Source organism: Pezoporus wallicus, unplaced genomic scaffold (assembly GCF_028554395.1).
Source record: "Pezoporus wallicus isolate ANWC-B61680 ecotype Strahan unplaced genomic scaffold, APGP_CSIRO_Pwel_v1 contig_8208, whole genome shotgun sequence".
Taxonomy (NCBI): Eukaryota; Metazoa; Chordata; class Aves; order Psittaciformes; family Psittacidae; genus Pezoporus; species Pezoporus wallicus.
The window spans coordinates 27788-49258 of record NW_026636668.1 but is presented as its reverse complement, the minus strand read 5'-3'; the positions used below and the strand labels follow the sequence as shown (position 1 = coordinate 49258).

The 21471-nt window shown below is 38.2% G+C and overlaps 1 protein-coding gene across 2 annotated transcripts; it reads left to right on the top strand.

Annotated features, from left to right (window-relative positions):
- Positions 1-1178: 1178 nt before the first annotated feature.
- LOC130594919 (uncharacterized) lies at positions 1179-21020 on the top strand. 2 transcript variants are annotated; one of them, XM_057401182.1, is made up of 7 exons: positions 1179-1406; positions 4732-4895; positions 6739-6861; positions 8901-8972; positions 11308-11396; positions 12933-13025; positions 20385-21020. In XM_057401182.1, exons 2-7 carry the CDS (start codon positions 4784-4786, stop codon positions 20571-20573), a joined length of 678 nt encoding a protein of 225 aa, XP_057257165.1. In that variant the 5' UTR covers positions 1179-1406; positions 4732-4783; the 3' UTR covers positions 20574-21020. The 2 variants fall into 2 exon arrangements, with proteins under 2 accessions (XP_057257165.1, XP_057257166.1); XM_057401183.1 differs by having other exon boundaries at positions 1182-1406; positions 8901-8948.
- Positions 21021-21471: the final 451 nt, after the last annotated feature.

Below are 21471 nucleotides of genomic sequence, written 5' to 3'. Positions count from 1 at the left end.
TATGGAATATCTCTTTGACCATTTGGGCTCGGCTGTCCTGGCTGTGTCTCCTCTCAGCTTCTTGTGCCCACAGCCTCCTCAGTGGTGGGGTGTCATGAGAAGCTAAAAAATCCTTGACTCAGTGTAAATGCTGCTTAGCAATAGCTTTAATATTGGTGTGTTATCAACATTATTCTCTTGCTAAATCCAACCCACAGCACTGTAGCAGGTACTAGGAAGAAAATCAACTCTATCAGAGACAAAACCAGGAAGGTCCTGTACTGAAATGACAGTCTCATGTTGTGACATTTAGAATTCTTCCCACACTTTTCAGGCTGCTTGAGTAGTAGCCAAAATCTTGAGATTTCAAAGTTTCAAATTCCTTTGTCATTAAATGTATCTTTTTGACAAAATATTTCTACAGATCTGATATACAACCAATGTCCAGTGTGGGCTTAATGAAATAAGAGAGAATTTTCCCAAAATTCCCAAACCAAAACCAGGTTAAATATAGAACTTTATTGACTTAGTGTACAAGTTCTAGATACAGAGAGTAGCTGCTTGATTTAAGAAAAGTCGGGGGGGAAGTCATTTTTTTTAGAGGAGTTGCATTGTTTCAGTGAGGTATATAAAAATATGATTCACTCCTTTGAAAATTCAAGGCTTATATAATAAAACAACTCTAGTGTGTATGAATGGAGAGGACCAGTAGGTGAGTCAGGGGTTAGGAATGTATGTAGGTAGATAGATAAAGCCAACTCAACATGCCAAATATGATAATGAAAGAGCTATGTATGATAAAAAACATTCTCTGGGTTTTATGGGCAAAAAAATACAGTGCATCCACTTTAAGTAAGTTCACTTATGTCAGAAGCAGTCCAACTATTGCTGTTGCAATGCCTGCAAAGCCCACTTGAGTAAATGTTTAAGCAGTTAACTTGTTTCAAACTCCCTGCAACTGAAATTACACTCCTAACTTAAATATGCCTATACTACCATAAACCAAGCACCTGCTCTGGAATCAGCCTTGGCAGAAATGGCAGTTAGCAAGAACAATATCAATAACATAAAATATCAGAATGGTATTTATGACTATATTCAGGCAGATTCAGAACTAATGGCTAAAATTTGCATACAGTTCCAGGAAAAGACAGATTCTGCGGTATCTTAGAGAAACAGATGGTTAAAAGTTTTTTCTTACCATTTCCAGCACTCCTGAAATGCTAGCAGCAGCTAGAGCCAGGAGAATATTGGTGTAGTAAGCGAATGTAGAAAACTAAAAGATTGGGTCCACGTCAGACATTTATTTTACTTGGAGGTCTGGCTTCCTGCCATGCATTCAGGCAATAAATTGGCTGTAACAGAGCTGCTTCTAGCATTCTGCTGAGTAGAAGTATCCCAGAAGAGACAATAAAAGGCAAAATAAGGTAAGCAAGAGCAGAAGATAGCAGCAGGGTTTTAAATAGGCTTCAATTTAATGTTATTTTATCAGACTGCTTGTTAAGATTCTAACAAAAAGTGATTTTTTCTCAGTTGACTTTAGAGTTTTCTTCTAAAATCTCTTCATTAGACTAGTTCATAGCTGTTTTTATATATTCCTGTGTCTAGTTTAGAGGTTTAATAAAGTCTGTCTGATTTGAAAGAGATGATAGCCTTATTATAAGGATATTATAAGGATAAAGGATGTGAAGTTCATTTTAATCCACTGTTAGATTTTAACAAATTTGGAGTAGTTACTTATGTTATTTGGAAGCAGAACTGTCAGCTGCAACCCAATATATTTGTCAGAAATTCGACAAAAAAAGTTCTGATCCTTAAGCATTCTTAGAGATATCTTGCTATCAATGTACCAAGACAGTATGAGATAATAGTTGGATCATATCACCATGGGAATGGACTCCAAAATTTTAAATCCTGTTTTAATGTACTGAATTTGATCTAGTTTTTTATCAGATGTATCTGTAGCTAAGTGAAAGAGAGAATGATGGCTAAGAACGAATTAGATCGCTAAGAGGGCAAGAGAAGCTATACAACAGACTTTCTCTGCTGCCTTCATATAAATGCACTGATACAGTCTGTGTAGCAGGAAAAAAATTCAAACTCCCTCTGCTTTTACAGTGACCTTGTTGCCATTGGCCACGAATGTGCTCAAGTATATCTGATTTCAGCAGCTGCAAGAGCTATAGCTTCAGTTTTCTGCTTCCCTTGTGCTTAGCTTAGATGTGAGACAAACAGACCCAAGTTTCCAAAACAATCAACAGTGGAGTAGGTCTGCAGCCAAGAACAGTATCCAGCTCTTCCTAGCCATCTCCAAGCAGCACACGCATTAAAGAAGAGGGAAACAAACTGAAGAAATGGGTATGAGAGAGATTAAAATAACAGAAAACAAAACAAAAACACATAGGGAGAGACACACGATATTTAAAACTGAGTAAGAATGCAAAAAGTGGGAGTAGTGACATGAGAGAAAAGGCTTATTGAAATGGGACTCAGTCTTAAGGGACATGTGAGGAAATTCAAGCTATGGAAACTTTTGTTATTTCTTGTAGAGAGCCTTCTTTGTTCTGGAGAGCTAACCGAGGTGAAATTCTACCACAGACTCCCATTTTCTATTTGTTCAAACAAGCAGAAATACTTAAGTACATTCCTTCAGATATCAAGATTTCCTGTATAACTTTCTCCATAGAAAACTTCCTAAGAATTTATCCACTTCCTAAATAAGGTTCTGAAAATTTCTTTGAACTGGTCTTCCCTCTTCAGGAACTCTTCAGGGTCTTGGCTTGTAATCATCCTCCTTTTCTTGCAGTGGTGGGTGTAAATAGTATGGATGCAAGACTCTGGATCTAGGCTGGCATGGTATCACATTGGTTCTCAAAAGCCCCCAAAAATATTTCCTTAAGCATTTAGCACTAACTCAACATACATTGGCATTAATAGCTGCAGTGTATGAAGGGAAAATCTAGCAGAAGACCATTCCCTGATGGCTTCACTGGGTATAAGAATCAGGAATTGGGACCTTCTGAAATTCTGACCAAGTGCAGCCAAACTTGAGTTGCACTTATTTTCAGTGGGAATGTTATGTAATGTTTTCCACTTGTATTCAGTAGGAATGTTCTGTAAGGGATTAACTGTCTTGTTTTGAGCATCCTAATTCTAACAAGGTCTTGATGCTTTGTGAATGCTGAACCCCTAACACACTTAACGCCTCTCAAGATTCACAAGCTGGTATTACTGCCCCATACTTTGCAGTGCCTGATTCTGTTACATGTTTGCAGAAGGAAGGTCACAGTTAGGACTTTCTGGAAAACTACAGAGTTGCTCCCTTTTGCTTAACACGCTCAGTGATGAAACAATTTCAGCCAGATGAAGAAGATCCAGCCTTTACTTTCTACCTCTGACTACAAGTTATCAGACATTTGAAAAATGAGACATCTTTACTAGAAAGTTAATGCTTTCTAGTAAATGTTTCACTTTTCAGTAGCCTAATTGAATGTTTAGTTACAACTAAAGAGCCAAAAACAGTGAAAAAATGCCTTAGATAGCCTTTGTTGTCTAGTAACAGGAAAGTTGTCAGGGACAGAATTCTTCCATTTCTACCTTTTCACATAAATATTTAAAGTGGAATTCTGCCATCAGTGAAATGAACTCAACCAGAAGACAGAACCCCCCTCCCCCACATGAATTCAGTGTCAGAACCATGATGTCTCTGGCATAACTGATATTTAGTTCTACTATGCAAAGCTGCATGGGGCTAAAATTATACACATCTTTGCTTGGTTCATCCCCCAGGGAACCAGACAAAATGAAGCTCCTTGGGTTTTTCTGTCTGCACTTGACATAAACTGTTGTCATAACCAGGAGAGTGTCACACTCAGGAGAGTGTGCAGATATGAGAATTCCAGTTTCCTTTTCTTCAAACCAAATTAAGATCCTTAGCTTTTCTGAAATGCAGTGATTTAAGCTGTGTTTTCAGGATATCTCATTCGCTGCCTATGTGGTTCCTCAATTAACGTAGCTTCCATTCCTAGACACCAGCACCTCTTTAGGATACTAGACTAGGTAATACTTTATTCCCTTTTGTTCATCTAGCCTTTGAAAACTGAAAAACATTCTTTTTTTTTTTTTTTTTTTTTTTTAAATATAGTCACATATACAACATTATTTTAAGAGATGCAAAGCACACCGAAGTCAAATTATTGAATTGAAAGTAAAGATTAATCATTTGAAAATATGAATTGTTGCAGTATGGCTACATGTCTTTACTGAAAGTCAGATTATGCTGTGTTGAATTTATCATAATTTTCAATCACTTATGTATGCTTTGGTAATTATCTTTAACTGTATTCTGAAGAACAAAAAGAATATGATTTTCAATCCAGCTTCCAAAGTGCAGCTTTCTTCCTTGGATTGAGAAGCATAAATAAATTAACTTGAAGTCAAATGAAGTGCCTATATTTTATCTAAGGGGAAGTATTTAAAAATATATTCCTTCAACACAACTATATCCATGGTGACCTGCATCTTTGTGGAAGTATAGGTAGGTAATTGATTTAGTTTAATTGGAAATACACTGTTTTTGCCTTGGAAGACATAGGCTTTGGTCATGTAAACAGTCAAATATCTATTGAGCTTATCCTGCTTCTTTTAACTGTTACGTATCAAAATATATTTATATATGTAAATATACTCTTTGTGAACTTGTTTTGCAATCAAAACATTAAATATTTTGACAAGTTCTAACTCCTGCTTTAGGACTGAAAAGTGAAGCAACTCGAGTTACCAGGGTTTCTCAAGTGCTCTTGCAATGCTGCTCCGCTCAGGCCGCAGGAAGCCATATGAAGTGTTGTTCCATGAAAGGAAGTCTGTTAAGAGGAAATCTCTGCTGGGAACTGTGAAAACAGCTTCCAGAAAACCAGGTAACTTTCCTGAGTGAAAGCTGTGTTTGTAATATTGGAAGGACAATTCCAACAGAAAGCAGAGTGCAACCACATTAAGTATCTGGAAAAGCTTATCTCTAATAGGGTAAAAAAAAAAATAATCTAGAATTATTTAGATTTTTCACACCTCAAATCCAGGTGAGTAATTCCTAAAGTATGTCTCTACCTAGCTGGACAAGAGTGAATGACATAGCAGGCCTGCCTACTGTTTTATTTTGGACACTGTACTAGTTTTTGTGATTCTAGCTGGAAGTAGAATTCTTACACTGTAGCTGTTATAACAATTTTTAGAAGGTTTGCTGTATTGATTATTGTAGTTGCCCTGTTGCTTTTTAGAACAATCCACCTTTTTTTTTTTTTGGAAGCCTGGTAGCCTTTGTTATCAAGTTATTCAAAGGCCTTTGAAGACCTTTGCCCACACGAGGATGAGCTATGCACGTGATGAAGGTCCAACACAGGATGTGTCAGACCTGCCACTTCTGGAGGGTGTAACTTGGGCTGTCAGGGTGTGCATCATCCATTTCTTTGTTGACTTCATGTGCAGAATTTCTGCTCAGCCTGAACAGGGTGGAAAGAAAGCTTCTTGGAAACAACTTTGTTTCTTTCAAAATGTCTGCTTAAATACAGATGTTTCAGAGGAGTTACATCAATATAAAATGAGTAACAAAGTTTTCAGTGAAGTCTAGCATTCCCAGAATGTTAGGTCTCTGCTGATGCGTTTTGAGTATCCTGTTGTTTTATTTGGCTAATTGGTCTGGTGAAGAAAGGACTGTTTATCTCACAGCACACCCAGTGTGGTCTGTGTGGTCTGATAAATGTCTTAACTGAATATGAAAGTAGAAAACCTATTCCAGGAAAACAGTATTTGGCCTACCGTAATCAACATTGTGCCTCATAGTTATTCTGTAGGTGTCAGACACCCAAGAATCTGGGCTTAGATACTTCTGACATCCAGAATAGCACAGTTTTGTTAAGTAGTGATAGGGAAGCACTTCCTTGTAGACAGCCTTTAGCTACGAAGACCTGTTTTTTTTTCAGTAAGAGACATCAGGTCACCAAAATAAATGCTACTATTTTATAGCCATAAGCACTCTAACCTAAAACTTTTGTCTGTATGCAGATCCAGTTTTCAAAGTGCAAAACTGAGAGAGAGGTGACTACCTGTGACATAAAAGAAACTAGACTAGAAACAGTATGCTGCAGAGATACTTCCCATTTCACCTCTTCCTCAGAATGAAATCTTGTCACTTAACTCTGTGTTTTTCATGTTTCTCTGTGTGCAGGCTCCTGTGCACAGCCTTGCTCTGGCTCTGGTTTCTCACAGGGATCTTTCCCCCACTGTAAAATAATTCATTCACCAGCCAGCTCCTCATTTTGACCCCTTTCTTATGTTCAAATTACTCCCATCCCCACAATCTCTTTCACTACAGCCATCTGGACATTGTCCACATCACCTCACCTCCACACTCCCACATTCTTACACTATCCCTCAAGCTCTTGGATTGGAAGGCATTTTGTCAAGCTGAAGTTTTCGCACCTGTGAACTTCCCAAAAGGTTCAGCATACATTTCCTCTTCTCACTGACATAACCTTCCAAGAAAAGAAATCTATGCTTTCCTTCTTTATACCACCATCAAGCCCCTCAAGCAGCTGCTTAAACCCAGTGTATGATTTCTACTATATGTTAGCTATACTGTTCATAGTTCAAGTATACATAGATTGCCAAGCAAAGATTGCTGTGAAAATACACTTGATCTTTTTATATGGATTTTTACCATTTTCCTGTTGCCAGTAAAATTAATTAAGTCTCATTTTTTATTAGCATTGTGTTTGCGAGAAACACTGAAATGCTATATACTGACTGAAGATTCAAAAACAGTGCATTTTGACATAGATGAAGATGGTCACCATGAAATATCAACCAAGGATTCACAATCCCATGAAGGTAGTGTGCTTTTTATACCAAAACTTGCCAACTGTATGCATAGTACTATAGGATATTATTTAATATACTGTTATGTGGGCCCCTCACTACAAGAAAGACATTGAGGTGCTGGAGTATGTCCAGAGAAGGGCAGAAAACCTGCTGAAGGGTCTAGAGAGCACAAGTCTGATGAGAAGCCACTGAGGGAACTGGGATTGTTTAGCCTGGAGAAAAGGATGTGCAGGGGGGACCTTATCGTCCTTCACAACTACCTGAAAGGAGGCTGTAGTGAGGTGAGGTGAGTCTCTTCTCACAAGTAACAAGTGATAGGACAAGAGGAAATTACCTCAAGTTGCACCAGGTGAGTTTTAAATTGGATATTAGGAAAAATGTCGTCACCGAAAGGGTTGTCAAGCACTGGAACAGACTGCCCAGGGAAGGGTTCAGTCACCAGCCCTGTAGGTGTTCAAAAGACGTATAGATGCTGTGCTAGTGACATGGTCCAGTGGTGAACTTGGCAGTGCTGTGTTAATGGTTGGCATAGATGATTCTAAGGTCTTTTCCAACCTAAATGATTCTGTGATTCTATCTTTTCTGTAAACATAATGTTTTAGTGCATCTTCATGAATATCAATAGTGATATAAGAAAAGTTTTATTCCAGTTTACGGTATGTACAGTATTATCATTAATATACTTAGATGGTAAGAAGATTACTTTGTTCACCCCCATTTTAGTCAATGGGAGGTCTAGATATTTACTATGAAGACAGTGAAAGCAAAGATAATCCTCAGAGACAAGGTCAAAATGGAAAAAAAGACCAAAATAGAAGAGATTTTGGAATTTGGGGGATTATTTTAAGTTTCATGGAACTCTTATCTCAAGTGGGGCTTCTCTGACACTAAAAATGATATCATAAGTAACATCAGAACATTAGTTGTTAGAGGGTATTCTTTCAGTAGATAAGAGGCAAATAACAACAAATGCAATTATTCTAGAATTATACATTTTCCAGAGATGTGAAAGTAGGGAGAACAAAAACCAATAAACCATATTTCTACCCAAAATACAGGAAAAAGATGAAATCTTTAAGATAGCTATTAAGTTACTGAAACTTTATTTCTTACAAACCTTCAGCTTTCACAGGAATGAGAAGTCCATTACATATGCTTCAGACAAAGACAGAGTAAGGCTTCTTTGATATATTTATAAGCTAGTGTTATTTTTATTCTATTAAATTGTGAATAATGGCAGCTGCACTGATAATATATTGAAGTGTGCTTTATATCTTTTGAAGTATCTTTTACTTGATAACTTCATAGAATTTTGAAGTAAACTATACAATTGGTATTGCTAATTTATGAACAGAACCATAATCTGTAGAAGTATACAATAGAAACAGTTTGTGAATAGATTTGTAGTATGACAATCCTGATGCAGAAGATACTGATGTTCCTAGAGGAAAAGGAAAAAAAAAAGAAAATGCTATGTGATATTCTTGTATATGTAAACACAATCACAGCAAACATATATTAATGACAATACAGTTCAGGCAACATATTAGGAAACATCTGTAACCCAGATGATTGTGACTTTGACCTGAAGTGAGTGATGTTTTCACAGATAGTGATTCAGGCTGTTGTTGGAAAAGCCAGAAACCATCTGCTATTGCTATGTGTTATTTTCCAATCTTTTACATTTCTTATTAGGGTCCTCACATCTGCTGCCAAAGACTTCCAGGCTTCTCTTCAATAGCATTTTAGGCCTTACATCTCATTACTGACTTCTGTTTTCTCAGGTGCATTCTCTTTTGCAAAAGATAATTCTTCAATCAATACATTTATTAGCCTCAAAGTTCAGACTTCAGGGTACCTGTTCACAAGTCTAACTGCACGGTCTTCTGGGGTTATATGAATTCAGAAACCTGCAAGAAATGTAGTCTGATGCCAATTGTTATTACTCAGTCTCTTTCAGATTATGTTTTAAAATAATTCTTTAAATTGCTTACAGTGCTTTTAAATTTAAACAATTCCACATATTTATTAAATATCTTTTATTTTAGATATTGCGTGGTTAAGTGTGTTTACCAGGAATGAATCAGCAGTTACTGGTAAGACTTCTGTTAGAATAAAAGGTATCATTCTCTTTGTTAGGGCGTGGTATTGAAGAGGCATTTGAGAGTTGGAAAAGTAAATATTTATATGTAGACTTTACAGAGAAGTAACATATTATACCAGATTTTCATTTAAGTCAGGTTGCTGGACAACTCTAAAAATTAAAGAGCCTTCTGTGTTCCATAAGAAAAAAATCTGTGAAGTCACAAAATTTGCCTTAGCAAGTAATGGCTTGGACTGAAGACGTTTGTATATGAGGAAATATAATGTATACAAGCTAGAAAATCCAACTTCTTTTCTTTTTTTTTTTTTTCCCAAGAAAAGTGTGTGTGCTGTATTGCTGACATATGGGTCTTAGCTAGCAAAGACCTGTTGTAACAGGAGAGGAAACCCAAAATGAAATGGATGTCAAGGAAAAGGAAATACATTCTTTGAATATTATGGAAGAGTAAGAAATTATTGGGAAAATCTAAAATATCTTAATTCCAGGTATTCTCCAACAGAGGAGAAATGTATTACAATTTCAGCCATAAAGGGCTGCTGTCATAGATGAGAGGAAATACCTATCTGGCCCAGTACCATACCTTGAACAATGGCCAAATGGGATTTCTAGGTTACAGTATAAGATACTGATATCCTCCCAAATTCCAATGGTTCACATTTCAGGGACAACCCAAGCAAGAATTTTTTTTTTTTTGTATTAGCTGATTTCAAAGCATTTCCTTTGCATGAATCTGTAAAATCAGCCCTTAGACTCTGGTAAGTAATCACATAGGTGAAGTAATTCATCCAAAAGCCTCCAGAGAGTGGAAGCATCACATATGAAATCATGGGAAGATTCCTTACTTTCTTTGCCATTCAGTGTCTGCCTGGTAGACCACTTGTCATATTTTGTAGAGGTGACAGGGAAAATTAGACTTCTTTGGATTTACTCAAGCTAAATAAAGAATAAACAAGTCACAGTAAATTCTACAGACAGAGAAAGCCAAGGATAGCTAGGACATAACTCACATTGATGTGTCCCCGGTGAATTGACTGGACTCCTGCATCTCTTCTGTTGCCACTCTTACATCTAAGTCAGAACACTCTCAACATGGATATGAAATCTCTCTTGCCTGATGATGTGCCTCTTACATGCTACAGCTGAAGCTGGACCATAGTGGCTGAGGCAATCTGGTGATGTCACAAAATGTACTAACAATGGCAGAATCTTAGACCCTCTACGTTCCACTACATTTATCTGAATACGTATGTAAATTGAGGAAAATACACTAGGCTGGAGTGTGTATTGCTTTTTAACAGGAATTTTATGCTATTTTCATGCTGTAGCTGGCTCAGAAAATACTCTTTCAGAAGACTTCCACAAAAACATTACAGTTGGGTAAATTAGGGCAACTGAAATTGTGGCCAGGACTAGAGCAGCTAAGATTAGCCAGGTGGGATGACTATGTTCTCCTGATTCTGAATGTCCTTCTAAGGCTAAAAAATACCTTAGGTAATATGAAAAAAAAAATCTCCTCAACTGCAACTGTTCATTTATGATTACCCAACATCTGTAAAGATTGCATTCAGTTGCTGCAGTGACAGACATACAGATAACTGCTACTTTTTTTTTTAATCTTTTTTTTGTCTTAAACAGTGCACCTAAGATACTTCTAAAAGCAGAAGATGTATTATTTGAAGTAAATCTGCAAGACAGTCAGGCAGTTATAGCATCATTGCATAATTATTAATGTCATGGGCTTTTGTATACCCTGTCAATTGACAAAGGGTCCCTTGACCTGTCTACCTTTTGCTGAAGCTTTTGTATGGTAATGACTATTGTCAGTTTATCAGGCTGAGGAGTGTCCTGTAATATTCATATGGTCTTATTTCCTGCAGCTGAAAATACAGTGTTATCTGAAAAGGAAGTAAATCTAATGCACCCACATTTACGACAGAGGAAAGATTTTGAAAAGAAAGCATGAAGAGAATGAAAGGAAAAAAATCCTACATTTTCCATAGTATGCATATTTAGGCGTATTACATAAGCATGTATATTACATATATGCACCAAGTACTAATATATATGCCTTTGTAGTTCATATTCTATACTAATATATAACTGATATTCTATAGCTATAAATATAGACAAGTAAAGTGTGTATATAGCAAACTTAAAGCATCATAAATCCGTAACCTTTACATGCACCACAGAAGACAATGGTACCAAAAGTGATTATATTTGTTACCAGTCCTATATGCATCAGTGTAAATTGAACCTGAATATTGTTTCTGTACAAAATACTTTCAGCTCTGCTTCATTTTATAAAGTGATATGTATTTTATTACAATATTCTCCTCTGTGTAAAACAGATTCTAAAAATGTGGTGATCCTCACTCAGAGATCAAAGCTTAATGAATTTGTCCTATTGTGCAAGGGTAAGAAGCATCTTTCTCTGAAGGTAAGTTTATTTCCTTTGTAACTTAGGGTTGCTCATTCATACTATAGGACAATTTCCCCCCCAGACCTTTTCAAATTAATATTCTTTTACTTACCATCTTCCACATTTCACAACTTCTGACCAACTCCCTCTACACTTCCTGGGGGAAAAAAAAAAAAAAAAATCCTATTTTTTCAATAACCTGTTTTATTAGGTTAAGTAGCTGATACTATCACTAAATGACAGTTAGGGATATTGGTTCCAGTGTCTGTGGAGGGACAGGAGACTTCTCAACCAGAAAACATGTAAGAAATAAAAGTGGAGGAAGGAGGATGAATGCTGTCTTTGAGAGAGAGAAGTTTAAGATGGGAAATATATTTCTCTCAATCAACCTGAATTACAAGATAAGGAATGTGATTAAAAGAAAATACAGCTGAATGTAATATCCTGTTCTAAACATTTACCATATATCGTGAGAGCATTCTCATTTTCTCCAGTTTTGCGAAAGTTTGCTTATGGTAGGAAGAGCAGGCAAGGATAGCTTTCGATATTGGAGGGTTATAACATTTATTAAAATCCATTTGAGCAAGGACATTATGTAGAGTTTACCCGCTAAACCAGGGCAAAGGTTCAAGAAGCTCTCATTACACAGGTTACATTGAGATAAAGAATGACCCTTCATCTAATGTTGGCCATGGTATGGTGATGTAAATCATCAAATGTTTCCTCAAATTAAGTCTTTGATGTTTTTCATTTGGTTTTAATTCATAGATGATTTTCCCTAAGATGTATTTCCTGAAATTATCTGGGCAAATGAATGTTGTGAGATACATTAATTGTATTTATAGCCTATTACCCCATTGGGATTTTCCTTTCTGTCCTAGAAAAAGCAATCTTTTTAAAAGAATTTTTGTAGTTCAGAGATTACATTTTCACAAATTGTTTCAAAGGTGTTTTGCCAAAACAAGGAAAGAGCTAAGAGTTGAGCCCTAATGGATTTTACTTCTCAACCACGTATTTTAAAGTACTGGGTTATACCACACTATGTTTCTTTACATGATTAAAGGCAGTTCTTATCTGGAAATTAAGACAGACATGTTTAGTGTCTCCAAATATGTAAAAACCTCTGAAAGATCATGGGCTTTTCTTTCCCCAGCAGAATACAATTAATTTTCTTAATCTCATCAGGAATTCTGGTTTGGAAGATGTCCCCTTATCTCTGAAAAAAATTCGGTATTTGGTATTACAGCATGGTTCAGTCTTGGCTGCAATGCAAAATGAATTTGGGCATTAGACAGTTTGAAGTACTGTCTTTGGTATTTGCTTTCATTCCACTCCATTTTACATTGCAAATGGTAAAAGAGGGATATATTCAGGGATGAGTTTTGAAAGCTTGACAGTTTATTAATCTTGGCTAATTTGAATTTAATCATTAATAGAATTTACTTTTTTTTTAAAAAAAAAAAGGAGTGTTCTTTAGAATTAATAAGATATTCAGTGGATTAAAAGAGCTAAATATGAAGACAAAATTACCAATCTGGGTGGTTATAAACACAGGTCTTAAAAGCATGCAGTTCAGAGCCAGATTATCCTTCAGTGGAAAAATGCAACATGAAAACATGCAACCATGAAGATCCTGATGTCAAACAGGTATCTGATTATGATTGAACATGTAAAAATGTGTGTCTGAGAGGGTGTGTATGCAAATACAGGTTTGTGAGAAGTGCAGCTAAATGCATCCTGCTGTTACTCACTAAGTGACAAATTCTTTGCTTTCTAACTTCATCTGATCTCTAGTATTTTCCTCAAAAAAAAAAAAAGGAGAATAAGAAATTTTCTGTACTTTTGGCTTGGCTTGAATGTATGAGTGCATCCTTTAATGTACAGGAAAAATATCTGACTTTCAATCAAAACATGAAAGACAGAGATGTTTCCTGTAGTATTATACTCATATAAAATACAGGGAAATACAAAACAGTTTTCACCAGGTACAAATTCTTAGATGAGATGTAGAAAATCTGAATGAGTGTATTAGCAGGTCTAGAAGGGTCAGATTACAAAAACAATGATAATTTACAGAAATAGTGAACCCTTTGTCAAAAACTACTGAGAAGTAACGAAACCATTAAAAAATATATATAATTTAATATAAATATAAAAAGTAAGCAGTTCCTGAAATACTATCAAACTGAATTCTTCATCAGTAGATGATTATAAACCAGGATTAATGCACTCTGTATAGAAATACAGGTAGACAGGTGGTTTCTTAATATGTTTTTGTGACCAAAGCTTGATTTTGTTGGCTCTTTCCTAGAGCCAGTGATAAAATATTGTGAACACAGTAAGTACTTTATAGAACAAGTAAGTACTTTACTTGTTCTGTAAGATACCTTAGACAGACATTATAACCTGGAGAAAATGAAAACCTAAGGAAATATAAGTAATAATAGTAGTCCAGGGAACTTGCTACACAAGGGATTGAAAAGACAGTCTTTCCAATTTCACTGAGCAAAATTAAAGCTATCTAGGATCAGAACTTCATAATAGCAAATGTGAAACACTGAAAACCTAAAATTCCCAGCCTAGTATTTCTAACATGCCTAAAATTTCTCCTGAATCAGAAAGGAACTCTGGTAATTTGAAACCACAACAAATTTCTTGTTTGAAGTCATTCTGAAACGGTCTTTCAAGGAATGAGCTACACTACTGTATATTTTTTTCAATAATTAATGAAAAAAACTTCTCCTTACTGGGCCTGAAAAATCCATGTCAGTCCTTCAGTTTAAGTTCCTGCTGAGGCACTTAACGTTCCTTGGCTCTACATTCAAGGAGAAAGCAGTGCAGCTTAGGAAATTTATAAGGCAACTTCTAGTTCTAGTCCTTGTGTGATATAAACTATCACAGTCATATTGCATTCTTCTAAAATGTACTTCATACTCTTTTAAGAAGATGTGTCATTTTTCTGTGGAGCTGTTCATAGGGAAAGAATTAGTGTTTGATGGCTGCAAGTTTGGGGGACAGCTGGAAAGAAGATCTGTAACAGTTGCCTGTAGAGACCTATTCATCACTCTGGGTTTCTAAATAGATAATTAAAATGAAAAACTGATTCTGAGAACCTGTTCATTACCTAGCAAGACAGACAGTGATCTACTTGTTATGGTCTCTTGCTGATATCTTCAAGTAGAATTAAAACAAATATTACTCATTTGTGTGAGGAGAAACCAGCAGCCCATACTTGAACCACATCCAGTTAAGCCAAGAGGCAAAATCATAATCAAGTCTGGATCATGAGATTCTTAATAAACCTTCTGGAGTGAGTACACTGGACAGGAAATAGTATCTGGTGTGATGAATTAAGCTCCCACTATCCTTAGGATGAATAGTCAACTGAGATGGAGAAATAGTAAGTAATAGTAAGTCTTAAAGAGAGCCATTTTCTTTTTACTGGAAGGCTGCCAGTAGAATTACCAGAAACACGAGAATCTGTGGAGCCTGCTGTTACACCAGCAGGAAGAGTTGCATAGAGTGCTATAAATTTCTATTCCTGTAAGCAAGGCTTATGGAGGCAGAGTTCACAATCAATATTTATTGAAAGTTCCTTTGGCAATTAGGCTGTTATTAACACAATAAAATAATAACAGCTTGTAACAGCAAATAATATTTTATAATAACATCTTATTCTGGGGGGGGATCAAACCTTAAGGAAGGTAACACAGACCACAGCCAGCATCTACTGCAACACTATGTTGGTAAGAGTGGAAAACTCTGCATTGTATGTGAAGTTACTCCCTCAGGCACTGCACATGCTTGCAGTCACCCATCTGCAGAGGCCAACACCAGTGGTTCACTCAGGAGCAGGCTCACATTTACTTATAATGGTAATTATTTTAACTCTATAATGGAGCATGGATATCATAATTAATGATATCATACAAGCAAATGCAGCTAACCACACAACAGAATGAATTAAGAGATACAGAACTGTATTTCCCTTTAGCTACACAATAGAAAAGGTTTTCACAACTATCTCCCTACAACACGTTGCCAATGATGGGATGTTTCCCACCCCTTATACATAATTCTCCCACTAGCCAACACAGTCTCTTTAAGCGCAAGTAAGATTACATTTATAAACATTGTCACTTGATGTAGGCCACACATGATGCTGAAGTGAATTTTACTTAGCATTCGCTGTTGGCATCAATGGCTTGATTTGACCTGGAGTTCTCAGCTAGACTGGTACTGTTCCCAGCCCTTCTTTCTTCTTTTAGGCTGCCTCACAAATTAGCAGTTTCCTTAGAAGTCTGGACCAAAATTGTGCAGCCATGTAGTAGCAGTGGTGAGCCTGTATCCTTGGGACACAGAGAGCTAAACAGATTGTAGGAGGAGGGAGTACAGGGGGCAAAATAGTAGAGGAGGGAATTACTAACAAAAGCTGATCACATTCTGTGTTGTTATATGTAGGAATAGGTTTTAATTTTTTTTTTTTTTTTTTGCCATTTTCATTAATTACATTCCCGAAGTGGAGTGTTTAGCCATTGTATATTGGTTATCGGAGAAATATACATCTACTTCGGTCCATACATGTATTATCTCCCTTCAGTGTTATTTCTGTTCTGGTTCAACCATAGTATTTTACTGTTCATGATACCTTATCACTCTCAGACCTTTGTATCTGTATACTTAACCCTCTCAGCTCTTATTAAGTAGTAGTAGCACTCAGTTTTCCCTCAGTTTCAAAACTTCTTTCCTTTTTCCTTCCTCAGTTGATTCCTCCTAAATTCCTTCTCAACTTGGAACATTTTCTGGAAAGATTAATGAAGTCAATAATTCTATCACTAGATCTGACTGTTTTTCTCCATGTTTTGCCTTGGTGGATAACGCAGTGTTATTAGGTTATGATAGGTGGATGCAATTTTCCCAAAACTTTGTCTGGAATTCCCCAGCCTGGAGGTCTGAAAGGCTACAACTCTCATACCTCCATTCAGAGCTCTAACAGCTTTTATTCTAGGGTCCTCTCTAGTTTGCTGAATAGTTGGATGAAGCTAAACAAGACAGACAAATTAAGTCAAAAGTTAGCTATATAGTCATGAAAGATCCTTATACGACAGGGTGACAGCATTGGTGGATAAGGGAAGAGCGACTGAAGTCATCTACCTGGACTTGTGCAAAGCATTTGACACTGTCCCACATGACATCCTGTCTCTAAACTAGAGGGACATAGATGTGACATATGGACCACTTGGTGGATAAGTAATCGACTGGATGGTCACACTCAAAGAATTGCAGCCAATGGCTCAGTGTCCTAGTGGAGAATGGTGATGAGTGGTGTCCTTCAGGGGTCAGTGTTGGGACTGATCCTGTTTAACATCTTTGTCAGTGACATAGGCAGTGGTACTGATGTACCCTCAGCAAGTCTGATGATGACATCAAGCTGCGTGATGTGGTTGACACACTGGAATGATGTCATCCAGAGGGACAGCACAAACCTCAAGGAGTTCAACAAGTCCAAGTGCAAGGTCCTGCATCCGGGTCAGGGCAATCCCAGGCACAACTACAGGCTGGGCAGAGACTGGATTGAGAGCAGCCGTGAGGAGAAGGACTTGGGGATGTTGGTTGGTGAGAGGCTCAACATGACCCTGCAGTGTGCACTCGCAGCCCAGAAACCCACCGTATCCTGGGCTGCATCAAGAGGAGCGTGACCAGCAGGTTGAGGGAGGTGATCCTGCCCCTCTGCTCTGCTCTCGTGAGACCCCACCTGCAGTGCTGCATGCAGCTTTGGGGCCCCCAACACAAGAGGGATGTGGACCTGCTTGAGTGAGTCCAGAGGAGGCCACGAATATAATCAGGGGGCTGGAGCACCTCTGCTATGGAGAAAGGCCAAGGGAGCCTGGCTTGTTCAGCCTGGAGAAGGCTCTGGGGAGACGTTATAGTGGTCTTCTACCTAAAGGGGACCTTGGAGAAATGTGGAGAGGGACTCCGTATGAAAGCAAGTAGTGACAGGACAAGGGGCAACGATTTTAAACTGAAAGAGGGTAGATTTAGACTAGATATATTAGGAAGAAGTTGTTCACTGTTGCACAGGTTACCCAGAGAATCTGTGGCTGCCCCATCCCTGGCAGTGTTCAAGGCCAGGTTGAATGGAGCTTTGAACAATGTGGTTTAGTGTGAGGTGTCGCTGCTCATGGCAGGGGATTGGAACTAGATGATCCTAAAGATCCCTTCCAACACAAACTGTTCTATGATTCCATTATCTGATTGTGGGACTTACTCTTTCCATCAGTTAAATAGCTCATAATAAAGAAAATGGAATTCCAAACAGGCAAAATCTGGCAGGTGAGGTCCACAGAATTATGTTGGTTCAGAACTTTTGATTGTGTCAGAAACACCAATGCTATTTTTACAGTGCTCTGCTGCTGGCTGGGATCAACCCAGCATGCAGCTTGTGGGTTTGGGGTTATTTTTTGGCTCAAAAATTTTAATTCATCTACTGGAAAATGAAGGAGTGATCAGCAAAGTTCACTCACCCTTCAGTAGTCCCATATTGCCCATGTCAAAATCTAGTGGAGTGCGGAAGTTAACTATTCTGGCCTGAGAAAAGTCATATCACCACCGAGTGCTGCTGTATCAGATGTCCAGAGCTCCAATATGAATGGGAGTCAAATATGTCAGTGTATGCTACAGCTAACATTGCCAAAGCATTTTTCTTGATCCCTTTGGCAGCAGAGTGCTGGCCACAGTTTGCTTTCATGTGAAGGGATATCCAGCATGCCTGGAACCGACTGCCCCAGGGCTGGAATCACAGCCCTGCCACTTGTCAGGACAGGACCATCTGTGAAAAGAAAAGCACTGAGGTGTGTTGGTCACATCCAGCAGCCAAGCCCCCACACAGCCACTCACTCAATCCCACTCCCCTCCAGTGGTACAGGGGAGAGAATAGCAAGAGTGTAAGTGAAACTTGTGAGTCAAGAGAAAGACAGCATAATATGTGAAGGTAAAAAACCCTCAAGTGACGCTGAAGCACTTACTTCATCCCGTAAGCAGATCATTGCCCAGCCAGTCTCTGAGCAAAAGCCACTTCAGAAGCAAAAAATATCTGCACCCTCTGCTTTCTCTACACTAGTCCTTACGGCTCCCCATGACATATGGCATGAAGTATCCCTTTCGCCAGTCCAGGATGGCTGTCCCAGCTGTGTTCTTTCACAGCTTTTTTGTCCACCCCCAGCCTACTCGCTGGGGCAGAGTGGGAAATAAGAAGGTCTTGATGATGCTGTGCATGGACTGCTCAGCAGTAACTAAAACACTGGTGTGTCTTCAACCCCATTTTAATAACAAATTCAAAGTGCCTTACAATTAATTTGTAATATTTCCAAGGTCTGTAGCTTCACTGGTGCAATTGAGGTTGCAGCTCAGTTTTGCTTGTTCACTTTTCATCATTTTATGCCTCATGCAGTTTTTGATCATGTGCCTTGTTTCATCTGAGGCAAAATGTAGATTGTAGTGTGCCCTTCACTCCTTTGTGCCTGGCTTGATCAGGACAGAATATTTTAGCTCTTCCTTATTTTATCTTTGTTAATACAGGAGGTGTATCCTCAAGTTGCTTTCATGTATTTTATAATAACTGCAGGACATTTTCTTTATGTCCCCTTTTGTCACAATGGCTGAAAGGACACATTCCTCCTTCTGTGGAAGGGTGATTATTGCCAATGCTGTAATATGCAGCACAGCTGCAAGCCTTTCCCCCAGGCATTCAGTTTCACTTCAGAGGTCCCCTTAAACATTGTGCACTATGGTAATATGCCAGACTGGTCAGATTTATAGAACTGTCCTGTAGGTAGGATGAGGGTGTTCAAACAGGTCACTCAAAAAGGGAAGATGAAATAATTTGATTGTGATGCATTCATTTACCACCCCAGCCTTCTGCAAAAGATGGTATGAATTCCCTGCCCCCTGACAAGAGGTTGAGTTGGGGGAATCATAAATCTCAACCCTTTATTAATTGAGCTCTTACTATTAGCAGCATGTAACTATTCACACAGTCTTCTCAGCTACTCCCTCACCCAGTGCACACGCTTGGGAGCAGGGCCTCGTACCCACACCAGGGAGCTGTGCGCAAGGTCACTCATGCACACAGTGCCTTGTGTCAGCGGGTGTGCTTACAAACACTGTCCTGTAGTCTGCCCTCCTACAGCAACCGCTGCTTTCTTGGGTGTGGTGTGGGTTACATGATCCGTTGTGGGTGCCAGTCTGTGCTGGAAGCCTTGGGCTGGTTCAGCACCTCCTTGGTATCCTGACCTTACCTGTCCTTGTAGATTTAACAGGGCTTGTAAACCCGAGGTCTTATGTTTTCAGAGGCTATCTCTCAGCACGCCCTCTTCCACTCTCTGACATGTTTTTTTTCTGGTAACTGTTTTTCCATCCTCACCTGGAGGTACCTAGAGAGCCCAGACACATTCCGACACACAGAGGGGCTGTTTTGACAAAAGCCATTCCTCCAAAGATGTATCTGGAAAAAAGTGTGTTGGAAACTGGAGAGAAAAATCACAGGTAAAAGAAAAATTGATTAAGAGTAATTGAGACTGAAACATTCCAATTTCACTCCAAAAGAGGCAGGAAAAACTGTTGATTGACATTTTGTTGCTAGTGACAACTGACGGGGTAGGTTTGTGATAAGAAAATAATCAGCTGAAAATCCTAAATGATCCAAATAACAGGTATACTGCAGAGGAAAACTGCTGGTCTTTTTATGAAGCAAAAGAATGCTTGGGTCTGGAAATACTCAGTCCTTTGAGAGAGGCAGGTATTATTTTACTCATAGTTATGATAGAATCTCTCCCGAAATGATTAGGTATTGCCAAAGATTTATCTAGAAATTAGTAAGTATGTGTTACTGGAGAAAAGCATTCAAAATAAAACAAGCCAGAAAAAACACTAATTTTTGTCACATGGAAACCTCTTAAAAGGATATTAAAATATAACTTATGTTCTTTACTTTGTGTATTTTCATAGCTGAGTGAAGATAATCACTTTTTCATCATGCATTACCAAGGTGATTCAGTGCAGTTCCAGTGCTACGAAGACACAAGTTACTACCTGTATGTGAAAGATGACTCGCTTGATATTCGCAAGCTGGAAAACAAAGAACCCAACGAGGACAAAAATTTTTACTTCAGGGTGTCATATTTACAGGAAAAGTAACTTGTCTATCTTGCAGTGGCCTAGGTGCCCAACCAACTTGTATAATAACAGAAGCTAGCAGAAAAGAAGGAAATTTGAGATCATCTAATTTCCATCCTGGCTTAACTTTCACTTCTTTGTAGTTTCTTTGCGTGATTACCATCCTTTATTTCTGTACTTTCAATAGGAAAAGAGAAGGGCTAGATTTGAAAAACATATTAATTAGTCAGTCTTTTTTTTTGTCTTACCTGCACAGTTATGCTTTTAAGGAGCTGAATTCTTCTGAAAGGGAAAAAATACACAGGGGATATTTCAAAGACAGGAAAAAGAAGGAAGCATACATGGATATGAAACACAAAGCACAGTTAGTTCTCTGTGTGGTAAACATTTTACTTTTAAAAATGTCTCTTAAAAGCTCACCTGAACTTCAGAAGAAAAGATTTAGAAGTTATTAAATGCATATGTGTATGTCCTGTCTGACTGACTGGCTTTGGAAAAGGAGTGGAAAAGGTGTCTCAGGTCTGAGAACAAAGGAAGAAGATGAAGGATAGGCAGATCTCTCTGCCCTTGTAGCTCTAAGTCAGCCAATATACTCCATTATGCAATTTCAGCATGTATCCTGTATGGCAGCTCTCTAAGAAAATGTACACTAAGCATCAGACTCAGGATGTGCAGGCAGAGAGGAGGCACATTGAACTGATGAGGCTTAGCACATGCCTACGAATACCAGCAGAAAATTGCTCTGACATATTGGCTTCCATTTCTGAATCATAGAGGGAAACACAGTCATGTTCAGCTGCAAAGCAGAGTGCAGAGCAACACCTGAAAAAGAATTAACTGTTCAAAAGGACTGAACAAAGTAAAAACTAGGCACTTGCATGTGGTACAACAGAGGAGCACCTGCCTTTTACCAACAGGG